The 12396-nt window shown below is 37.6% G+C and overlaps 1 protein-coding gene and 1 long non-coding RNA gene across 11 annotated transcripts in view; one reads left to right on the forward strand and one right to left on the reverse strand.

Moving 5' to 3' along the window:
- Positions 1 to 12396, reverse strand: part of HDAC9 (histone deacetylase 9) — a 938800-nt gene that overhangs the window by 391347 nt on the left and 535057 nt on the right. For 5 of the 9 annotated variants that reach the window (XM_073238726.1, XM_073238727.1, XM_073238728.1 and 2 more), the window contains exons 9-10: positions 11841 to 11972; positions 6832 to 6947 (exon numbers count right to left, since the gene is read on the reverse strand). In XM_073238726.1, coding sequence (XP_073094827.1) covers positions 6832 to 6947; positions 11841 to 11972 — 248 coding nt within the window. The remainder of the gene's footprint in view (positions 1 to 6831; positions 6948 to 11840; positions 11973 to 12396) is intronic. The other 4 variants (XM_073238732.1, XM_073238734.1, XM_073238733.1 and 1 more) reach the window with 1 other exon arrangement.
- LOC108393745 (uncharacterized) overlaps positions 1 to 12396 on the forward strand; it is a 40876-nt gene that overhangs the window by 16525 nt on the left and 11955 nt on the right. The window lies entirely within an intron of this gene.

A 12396-nucleotide genomic window follows, 5' to 3' on the forward strand; every position in this document is an offset into this window, starting at 1 on the left:
GTATCGAAATGGAGCCGCTCTGTTTCCTGTGACACGATATTGATTTTCAGCACTTACCATGGGCCATAGCTTGTACCAGGGATTTTTTTGGGACATGAACCTATTCACTCTCCAGCTATCAGTAGGCTTCTGGGATTTTCCTGTGGGATCAGCAGTAAAGCTTTGACACTGATCAAGGTTCTACCATCTGCTGTCAGGTATGGCTGCAGAAGCTACACGCCACTCGGCAGCCATTATGGGAGGATAAAGGGACTATGAAAAAACACAGCAAGGCAAGAAGTTTTAGAGAAGAAGAGGAAGGAAAATAAGGCCCCACGGCTAAGGGAAAGGAGTCAAAGTGTGCAGATCGGCCGCGGCGGACCTGGGCACGAGCTGCAAGGGGAAGCCCTGGGAGCGACAGGTGTGAGCACTTCAGTGGGGACAATTCCTGAGGAAGCAAGGGAGGTCCTCAAGCTGTTTTTTTCCACAGACATGGGCTGATTTCAGGTCAGAGCACAGGATTTCAGGGACTTGGATGTCAGATTATTTCCTTCAATTCCAGGTAAGTAAACAGGCATGGCATTTACAATGACTTCCAGTGGCTAGACTCGCAAATGACTTAGCAGAACTCAAAAAAGGTTTTCCTCAAATTATCTTTAAATATAACTTCCCTCAGTCTGGCTTTTTGATAGGAGTGGTCTATCTGTTTCAGGTTAACACTTCTTAGTAAGTACTGTAAGCTGTAGTCCACGCTGCTGCCAGAGTGCAGACATAGGTGAAAGACAGCCAAACAGGTAGTGAAAGGTGCCATCTCACTGGGAAAATGAAGACTCCTGAGCGGCACTCTCGCGAGGCTGGAAGATCGTCTTATCATTGTGGTGAGCTCACTAACATATTCAGCCAGGATTTTTCCAGGAACCAGTTTTGAAACTGATCCAGCCCTCAAATCAGTGCTATGCTAAGATGCCAACATTTCACATCTCAGAACATGGGGAAGATGGTTTTAATCTAAAAGTTTTCAGAACCAGAAACTATTGCTGTTAAGTTAGATAAAATGGAAATATTAAATGTATAAATGGCTGTCTCTTAGCATTTATAAAACAATTAATGAATAACCATAAAGTGAGTTTAACAGTATGTACAAATATGTTCTATATCACATATACCACAGGTGCATAGAAAAGTAGAGAACTGACTCTAATGACCTATAATAATTACTACAATTAGAGTAGGGTTACAATTCAGTGGCAAAGAGCAGCATGTCAGTTTTAAGACAGGCTTTGGTGTGTTACTAGCATTTCACCAGAAACAGCAGGATATGGGGAAGAGGGATAACTGAGCCAGGTGTTAGGGCAGCAGAAGCCTACTCACATTTTAGTGATGACTTTCAAAATGTAGTATCTTTTCTCACTATCATAGCAACTGGAGCTTATCTTATGGATTTGCAATTCAGATGAATAAAAATACACATGAACCAAAAAAGTCTATGTCTTTCAATAGAGCTATTTATTTTGCCATTGAAATCAAGAGGCTATTAGTTTCAATCAAAAAGATTCAAAATCTCTTACAAAATGGACACTGGCAAAAATCAGAAAAATGGACAATGTCAAATGTCACAAGGATTTAGAAAGGTAAAAACCATCACACACTGCTGGTGGGGTTGTAGACTGGTATACCGATTCTGGGGAACAATTCAGCCCTATAAACCAAAGGAATTACATATATACTATGACCCAGGGATTCTTCTGCTGGGGATTACATCTTCAAGAAATTCTCTCATTTAGCTGTCATTCATTTTCATTAAAGGTGATGTCCATGGGTACATATGGAAACATTTTTTGATGGTGGGTGAAAATTGGGAGGCCACTGGGGTGTGGGTAGGTAAAATGACGTAGTGCCCACCACGGATTGTTGTGATGATTAAAAGCAAACTCTTAGGTATATGCATCCATAATACTATGGATCTAAAAACCCACACCTTGTGATAAAAATAAGAACGAGATTGATAGCATGATGCCATTTATATGCACTAAAATTCATGGGCACAGAGCAAAAAGGACATGTGATGTAAGAGCCCATGCAAACAAACATGCTGGAGAGAATGGCACTGATGCAGGCGAGGAAAATGGAAGTGGGGGTAGGAGATACAGAGGAAGGCAGGCAGGAGAGATGCAGGGACTGGGGAAGGCGAATACCTTTCTCACTCTTAAGAAGACGAAGAAGTCCATAGATAACCCTTGACAGAATAGTAGTTATGTAAATAATCACTTACTTTTTAAGTTCATAGAAAATGTGAATGTAGATATATGTAGAATTTTCAGTTTACTACATATTCAAAATTATCTACTATATGCATGAGCATCAGCTAAAGAATATAGGTATCTACAGAGTTTTAGTGAGCAGTCTAGACTGGTGCAGAGAGGTGTGGTCTAAGTGTCCTACACTTGAGTCCTACCACTCACTGGCCTATGACACTGGGCAGCTGTCTTCCTTCCCTAGACAGCAGATCCTTCAGCCTCAGCCTGGATCACCGCTGACGAGCTCTATTGGGTAATGTCTGTGTCTGGTTATATGGCATCCAGGAAGACATACTTGTAAAACTCAGTCTGCTTTGGCTTTAAAAGGTCCCAAATCCCCAAATATAGACTATCTAAATATAAGAGAGCCCCACTAAGCACAAAACAATAACCAAACAAACACCAAAACAAACTCTTAGTCACTTAATGTTTGTCTTTGGCTTTCATAGTATTTTTCAAGATATTTATTTTCTATTAGCTGATAGAAAATTAAAATCTTCACATGATGAAGAAATTCTTTTTAGACAGTAAAAATCACTAAATTTTCATTTTTACTCGTCACCCAAGAATGTGTTACTATAAAGTGGTTTGGAGACAAAAAGTTATCATTTGACAGGACTTCCTTTACATTTAAAAGACACATTGATATTTTGTTAACAGTTTGGCTTTACCAATATTGACTCATGTTATTCCTAGTAAATGAATCTTTCGTGTGTAAGAACCCTCCTTGGTGGTGGTGGTTGTGGGAGTGTTTTATTTGTTGCACACCCACTCAGACAGGAGCAGAACATTTACAACAGAAGTCACAACAACTATTATGAAACAATAGGCAGATGAGTCATGAGACTGGCACAAAACAAGTGACATTTCAGATGATTTTAGAGTACTTAACCTTATCATTATCATCCTTTTAAAAAACCGTTTGTATCTGCTGGAAAAAAATTGTTTAAAACATAGCATAGCAGAGCCAGCCACTAATGTTCAACTAGAAATAAACCAGCTGCTTGGCTACTGTTAAAATAGCTATCAAATAAATCTACCAAATCTAAAATAATGGTGTTGATATTCATGGAAACATATTTGAACCCACAGGCCCACATTATTAACAATAAAGTAACGTGATAGGTAAAGACATCTCTGACTGCAGATGGAAATAGAAACTCCCAAGGTTTCAGCTCCCCAACCAAGTTTACAAATGAGTGAAGCCAAGTAGCTCCCAACAATCTGAGTTCCGGACTGAGCATATGTAAGAAATAGAAGAAAGAGAGCAGAAATGGTCAGAGCAGATGGAGACTCACTGTCACATGAGATGTGCTGGCTTGAGGACAGACATGCTAAAGAGTTTTCCCTACTAGGGGTCGGGGCCCATGACAACAACATAAAATAAACTTGTTTCACACTTTACAATTGACCACCCGTCTTCGAAACACTGATTCCTCATAATAGAGCTGTTGAGGTAGGTATTACGACCTTTCCCTAGATAAGGAGTCTCAGGTCCTCAACAAGTTTGGTAACTTAACCAAGGAGGACAAAAAAGCTGCATTTGGAGCCAGGTTCCTGTGGAGGCTTCTGAATGGAAGACCGCACATCTGAATTCACTGTGTTTTTTCCTTAGCTTGGACTTCCAAGGAAATTTTTCTCCTTCTTCTGTTTGGATCTTTATCTAAATTATGCAGGACATGTGAATTACAAGATAGAAAATTGTCTTTTCGCCTAAGCCTCAAGATCAGCCTGAGAAACAGCCTTATTTTCCTATTTCTTAAGCAGCAAAAGGGGAGTAGAATCCCATTCATTTCAATTGGCTCTGAAAGAATAAGGTGACATACTTTCCAATCAGAGAGTACAGAATGCATTGAAATGTACACTGTCACACTCTTTTAAAATGAAGTTTCTATACTGCATTAAACAAAGACAGTAGGATAAGCCTATTTTGTAAATAGTGAAGAATGCAACTAACATGGTTTTTCAAAGTGTAGCTAATGATGCAAATTTTTCATCAAAATTTCTGTTGATCTGAAATTCCATGCTATTCTTACAGATTTCTTTAAAAAATCATACTCAATTCAAAATCAAGAATTGGTTGAAAATAAATTTTTTTTTTACCTCTTCTCCAGCTTAAGTGGAAGCATGTAGTGTTACAAAGTTAAGATATTAATTTGCTGACAGTTTCAGTCTGAATTCTGCTGTCCCCTCACTTCTCCAGTATGAATTACACTACAGACCTCTGTGAATGTAATGCAGCAGAAAACCACATGTTCGCCATCAGGGCTGAATTTTTTGTTTTGGGCCACGGAGAGGCTACCCATCAGTGCATAAAGGTCTGCCCACCTGGCCTTTCGGATCATAGTTCAGGCACACAATTAATTCATTATGAGGTAAGTCACTGCTTGCTTTTGAACTAGCCTTTGCAGCTTTGGAGGTGAATGTCCTGTCATTGACCTGAAGAAATACCTCTACTCTTTCAAACTCCATTAAATCACATTTCCTTCTGGTTTTTTTTTCTTTTTTAATGGAGGGGGTGGAAGAGAAGGTTTGTAGTGACAGAATATGCTTTGCTCAACAATTAGTGGAAAAACTACGGTATCTAAACAGATCTTTGTGACAGTAAAGGTTTTAGGAATATAAAATAGATTAAAATAACATAAGCAAATTCCTTTAATTTACATTCTCCATTGTATATATATTTTGAAATTTAAACACAATCTGGGATGCTCAAGATGTCAGAAAAAGCTTGAGCAGAGAGAAAATTTCACCTTTTCCCATTTATTTCCTACCTCATGAATATATATTTCTTGGTTGTTCCTTTATATTGTACTAAGTACTGTATGCATATATATGTATAATGAAGGAATACATATCCTCCACTATACTAACAAACCACGCCCCCCCCCACTTCTTCTCTCCTGAGAGGCTAAATTTTGTTTGTCACTCCCTTGCCTTTGCAAAATATACTGTTACTACAGATGTTTTCCTGATCAAAATATTGTACATTTGTTTCTGAACCTAAGAGAATATTATCACTCTGTAAGTGGTCTTCTGCATGTTTTTGCACTAATACCTCATTTCTAAGAATCATGCATCTTGTAGTTTAGTGTGTTATTTGCATTTTCCAAGGGTACATAATTCATCCAGAGCCTAATGAGGACCCAGATTTTTGAGTATTGCCAGTACTGCTGAGAATGATGTCCCTCAACCTGTGAAGAAAAGGAAATTCAAAGTTTTTTAGGAATATATGTAACCAAGTTGTTCTTTCCCTGGAAATTGATTAAAGGGGTGCAGAAAACTTACCAATATTGAGATATAATTGCGTGAACAGCAAAGCAATACCTATACCAATAATCCAAGAAACCCACTTACATCTATGGCTACAATTATACATGAGGCATTTATTATATTATCTGATATTATGTTTTAGAAAATGAAAAAGAAAAAGAGGGACAACAGGCTGGTAAGAAACAAGAAGTGGATGAAGGCCCTAGAGATAATGTAGAAGCCTGAATTGTTACTAAATTGTTAGCTAAAAACGTGTCAACGTAAAGTTCCTAAGCAAAAGAGTATTTATCTACTCTGCTCATTATCCTTGGAAAATTGAGGGAAATTTTTGAAATCTAGAATGATAGTGTATTCCTCTACAGAGGATTTACATTTTCTTTTTCCAGACTATAAATCTGGGGCATTTTAAATCAAATTTGCAGTTTGAGGTCATGAAAATTTGGACTACAACTCCAGGCAGAACTAGCCACTGGTTACGGTTTCTCAGGGAGAGATTCTGTCCCTGCTCTGGTCTCTGTGGTGGGGGTGAGTGGCTCTCCAGTGTAGCATAGATATGGGCCTTTGGGATCCCAGATTTGTGTTTAGAGGGTCTCCTATTAGATTATCCTCCTTGGTCAGTATTGGGCTTTGCCTTCTATCTCCTGAGTTTTGCGAGGCCCTGAAAAACAAACTCAACACTCACAAGGCAAAAATGGCTTCAGAGAAAAAGTGATCGCCCTGGCTTCAGTCCTTTGCTTATCGGTGATAACCTGTGGGTATTTTCCTTCAATTCTATTATGGCCTGCTACATTTGTAATTTATAAGTAATTTATTATCAATGTGGATGTGTATGAAAATTACAGAGACACAGATTTTGGACACATTCCTATAAGTCACACTGTCAAAAATCAACTGGGTTGACTCAGCAACCAGTGAAGTGAATTCCCAGAAGTAGAATTGTTTTAGTAGATGTCTGACAGTCACAGACATCTGATATCAGGAAAGCGATACAGGTGATTCAGGAATCAGAAATTTGATCAGTCCCTTTCAGCTGACTGTATAAAATGCAAGGAAGAAGCACATTCCAGTTACATATGAAAATTTATTTCACCAGCTTCCCCTGCATAGGGTAATGCATGGGAAGAAGGCATTGCCCTGACAAAAAAGAAAAATTAAGAATTTCAGTTAATTGGTAGTTACTAAAAAGAGGTGGCTTTAAACTTCAATTCAGAAATACCTCTGTGTTTTAGGGGGCTAATCAGGGATCAAGTTTTTAGAAGAACTAAAAGAGTAACAGTCTTACCTCAGCATGAGGAGTGGGTGGCAAAACTGAAGTCTCATTTTCAGTAGCATTTCCAGTTGGCCCGTTGTTTGGTGAACTGGGACCAGATCCTGGAGAGCTGCTACTGACTGAGGATTCTGGAAAACATTGTGCAGTACAAATATACTCATGAAAAACATACACAGATGAACTTTAGTTATACTTTAAGTAATGTACAGCTTTGAACATTGTCTTTTTCCCCGATGTGAATGACAAGCACCCTTTTGCTAAATGAAAAGAACTGTGACAATTTTTGGAACATATCTGAATTTTCATACCACTTTTTTCCCTTTGTTTTGACTGCTAAAAATACCACATAGTATTCAATAGTTTCTAGAGAAGCAAAGAAATCCAGTCAGAGAGGATTACAGAATCTTTTGATGAGGAAAAAAATAAAGAAATTCTTGTGCTACCATAAAAAAAACAGTTAATAGAGATAATGGACTTGCATAGTTCATAAAACCATGCCATCAACACGTGAGGCCTGAAGTTGTTTCTGTTGTGTGAGAAAAAAATTGCTCATATGCTGTGTTTTAAATTGCTCTTTAATTTATTAAGGCTCTACATTAGTATAACACGTCTTAGTCCAAGCTGTATGAAAAGAATACAATGTAAAATCTCAGCACTGCATTGATGGCCTTGGACAACAACAATGAACCTGAACTCTGCCCAACTTATTTCCCGTTAGAGGAGAAGTTGCCTGATTTTCCTATGTTAAATTTCAAATACAAACATAACACTTTAACAAATGTTAAGTAACAACAATACAGATTATTTAACTTATTTCTTTCACCTTCAGGTAGAAAATTCACATGTGTTTCAATTCATGAAGGAATTAACACAGTAAAATAAGTGGCTTCTGAGAAGATTTCCATCAGTGACTTCTCATCTCGTGACTTTGCCATTCAAACTCTACTTTCCCACTGCAAAGGTAAAGATCTCCCTCTCCACTGCTAGGACTTTCACTCTATCCATGATCCCAATCACTTACACTTGTTTTAGGATTGTGCTCCATCAATTATTTTGGATCTCCAGGTCTTCTTTTCCCACCTGAATTGCTCCTCTGGTCTGCAAGGATGCTAATAATGTGTGACAAGTACTGTGCTCTCACAATGTCTACTCATTCCTTCAAGACCTGGCGATCTGGCTTACTCACTATTGACTGCAACTGTTCTCTCAAAACTCTTCCAATTGAAAGGCTTTTAACAAAATAGTTATTATTCTCCTTATCCTTTCTATAGTAATATTTCCCATCTCTATGTTTATCTTTCTATCTCCGACTTCTCCTTCAACCAATTCCTAAACATAGACATTCACTTAAGTTTGTGTCAGCACCCATTTTCTCTTTCCCTTGTCCAAGTCACTCAATATTGTGGCATCAATTATCATTTTTAGGTACAACACTCCAGAACACTCTCATGAAAGTTCTCTTTCTTGCCTTTGCCTCTCATAAATTCTAGCCTGAGTCTCTTCGGAATGCCAGACATTTTAAATTCCCTTTACGTGACTATAAAATTCAGTGTTACTACGTGTGCCTACTATCTCTGTTTATCACCACCCATAGAGTCATGCTCACTCCCTTCTTTACCCCAAGTCTAACCAGTTACTAGGTCATTTCATTTCATTCTTTATGCTCTCTCTCATCTACTTCTGACTATGATCATTTCAGTTTAATCCCTAAGCCCTTATTATCCTCTCATGGACTATAGAAAGAGGCTCCTCATATTTCTGAGTTGCTAAAGTGGTCTCTCAAAATTTTCTTCTAAACATTTCCAGATGGATTATAGTGAGACAGCTTTTACCACGTTCCTCTACTCTGAAATGGAGCCTAACATTATTTCTTACTACTGCCTTTTCTGTACTCTTCATTCAGTCAAATTTAAATTGCCTATCCTTTGTCCAGTGCTGCTTTCCCATTTCATCATTTTTATACTTCATTTCCTCTGCCCATTCAACGCATGTCCTATTCCAACTCTAAGCTCAAAGTCTGGCTCATGTACCCTCTGTACCCCAGTAAACAGAACTCTCAATTTGCAGGCAATATTTGATTGTCATACACCTGTATCTTTCAACTTTCTATTATGAATATTTCCCAACTCAGAAATCCAGCACTGATGGAAAGAACTTGAGATTGGTGACAAAATTGTGTTGCTATCTCCTACTTACTATGGGATTTCATTGAGTCATTGATACCATAAAGTTCTTAAACACCTCTTGCTTACTGCATGTCTGTCTATATATCTTGTGTACATTTCTATTAATCTACTGTTTATCTTCACCTCTTTCTCATTTACTTTTCTTTTAATGAGGAAAATGCACATTTGAAAAATTCTTCCAGGAGCCCTCCCCTCTTGAGTCTTGTCTTTCCTGTGTAACTCAAAACTCACTTCTTGTTAATGTCGCATTTCCATATCCTGTCTTGAAAAAAATCTATTTTCTTAAACATTCCATCTTGTCAATTTAAAATTATATTATTTATGTCATTTTATGTGATATTCAGACAGAAGTATTTCCTTATGTAGAAATCACTGTGATAAGCACAAGAATGTAAGGCAACAAATTCTGTAATAGGATTCTCAACATCACACGGTGTAGAGTCTGGAGAGGAGGTAGCAACTGATTTTCTGGGAATACAGAAAATCTCAGTTAAGGAATGGTATAGCAACTGGGGCTTAAAGGAGAGGAGTTCAAGAAATGGGGCAATGAAGAAGGAGAGAGTAGAGGAAAAGGCACTGGGGTGTGGGCACAGGGATGGGCCAAGGCTTAGAATTTTGAAACAACATGGTGTTGTTGGAGAGAGGGAGAGAAAACCCTGGAATTTGAAAAAGTGACAGGTGGTTCTCATGACAACTACTGGGAGGCCAGAGATGGCCTGGGTTTGGAAAAAGCATATGGAAGAGAGGAGAGAGCAAGAGAGGAGAGAAGAACAAGCAATTGCAATTTAACTGCTGTGATGCTGTGATGGTTTTTATTTAACAAAAATAATTAATGTTAAGACCCAATTAGAGCTCATCCCAACTGCATGAAAGCTGCAGAGCAAGAGGAAGGAGTACAGGTGAAGAATGCTGCGTGGCCAGTATTTCAGATCCGCCAAAGACACTGGGAACAAGTGCAACACACCCACTCAAAGTATCTATCAAAGTGCCAAGTCCCAGCTCACTGAGGGACTTGAGAAATGTGTGTCTAATAAAGGCACAAGAGTCCCTTTGAATACACATCTCCTCAGATGAAAAAGGGGGTCACTACCTCTCAAAATCATGAAGAAAAAAATGTGATATTTCAAAAGTAAAGAAACTTAAGTAAAGCTCTAGCAAATCGTAACTTCTATAAATGAGAATTACTCATTACTCATATACATATTGAGCTGAATTCCACTGTCATCTGGTAACAAAGAAAAAGTGACTGTAGAGAAAGATCAAGATAAGAGATTACTAGGAAAATAGAAAAAAAATGTTGGGATAAATATATATTCCCTTAGATGGTAAGATGAGGTAAAAAAAAAGATTGTATATGGTATTCTATTTTTTTTTCAAGTTTTCTTTTACCAGGGAGCCTACTCTTTCCTATCTGACATATCACCTGTATATATTTATATTAGACAACTGATATGTTCATTACTCTTTACATTCATTAAAAGACATTCACTCCCCAACCCCCATCTCCATCAACCTCTATTATGAAAACTTCAGGTTTCTACTTAAGTACAAATATATTTCTTGAAAACAAAGTCTGTAACTTTGAATTTAGAATTCAACTGGTCTAAGTTAGTGATTATATTTGATACTGGAAAATAAACATAAACTCCAGCAAAATAATTTTTACTTATTTGCTTAATATTTCTTATCCCTCAAGGAAAAATTTTCCCACTAATGCTTTTCTTCGTATAAACACATTAATCTGTCCGAACTGAACAGGAGACTAAACATTTTTTTTCTCCTAAATAACCTGTCAAACTACTAAGTTGCATTAGCTTCTGTACTTTTCTGCCTCTGCCTCCACAATCTTCTCCATATTGTCTCCCCAACCTCGGTGCTCTCATGGCCTAAAGAGATACAGAAAAACAATAGTTTTTTAAAACTTGCTTAGGATAAGATCTGATCTTGGAGAAATAATATCAACGGACTGCATTAGTATAAGCACGAGTTTCCCTGAGAATGGAGAACAATGATTGCAAATTACCACCTCTTTATTGATGCAACCAAAAGAAATGACCACATCTAATGCATAGCTCTAAGTTAGATACTCAATAAACAGTAGTCAGTATTATTATTTTGGCTAGCCTCTTTGGTTCTTGTATTCCTAGGTCTTCTCTAATTTCAGACCAGGTACAATTGGGACTAGGGGGCTTTGTAAGACATCAGGTTGAATTTCCTAACCTGTTCACCCCACTACTAACTAGGCAGCTAAAATAACAAGAACTCTTCCATTTGAGACTAGTGAAAATGACAGTTTCTTTTCCTTCATAAAAAGCAATATATCCCTCTCCTGCCATTTAAGTCCCAGTTCACTAGTAAACACATAAAGTCATTTATGAGTTCTGTAAATTTGTTGAAAAGTCAAGGTTTTGCTGTTCCACATAGTTTAATTTTCCCAGATGTATTTTGTACATTAATGTCTGAGTATGGGGGAAGTGTTCTTCTTGGACCTCCCTCGGCTCATTTCTGATCAAATTTCATTAAAAGTTACATTCTCCTGGTTGGCATTCCCAAAATGGACTGCCTGTTTCTGAAAAAATGAAGGTGAGCTTTGGCATTCCCTAGTTATACCTAGATTGACACATAGTTCTGTTTTTCATTCATTTCCTGTTTAAGACAGTGAATGCATGGCAAGGTTTACTGAACTACTTGTGAGTTTTCAATGTAACTTCCTTTCAAGAAATGTTTCTCCTCAAAATAACTTGTAATATGCAACAGGCATATTTATTCTAAACTATTTTTTTTCATTCCTACTACCAGCATTTTTTAGTGTATGTCTACCCAGTCCTCAATTACCTGTCACCTCAAACATTCGCTTCTTGAATGAAGTGACAACATTTCCATCCTTCCGCCTGAGTAAGGGGCTGCTTCTCCTCTCTGCCACTTTCTGTTTTAACCTGGACCGCACCTTCAAGTTGGGCTCAGAAGCTGGGGATTGAGACAAAGAAAATAGATAGAAATTAAAAAATAGAGAGCCAATTGCTCTTGTGAATAAAAAAACGGCAAATATAAGTTTTCTACTTATTTTATCTAGCCAGGTTGGGATTTTTAATGGGAAGTTTAATCACTTGTTTCGGTCAGAGTAAGATTTATTATAGTTCATTGTCTGCCCTTTTAATTCTCTCAAGGGTGAAACTCAATAACCACAAAAACAGTACCCTGATGTGTTTTAGAGACTCTGGCCTGACTTCTGGTAACAGGAAGATACCACTGTAGCATAAAATTTATGTCTAATTCTTACTCCTGAAATATTTCTTTGTCAAAACTTTCTAAGTTGAAATCCTGAGAAATTATACTCATTTGGATAATAGCAAATCAAGGAGTATCACTATGAATAAAACTTTCTATACAC

This window comes from Manis javanica, chromosome 6 (assembly GCF_040802235.1).
Source record: "Manis javanica isolate MJ-LG chromosome 6, MJ_LKY, whole genome shotgun sequence".
In the NCBI taxonomy this organism is placed as follows: domain Eukaryota; kingdom Metazoa; phylum Chordata; class Mammalia; order Pholidota; family Manidae; genus Manis; species Manis javanica.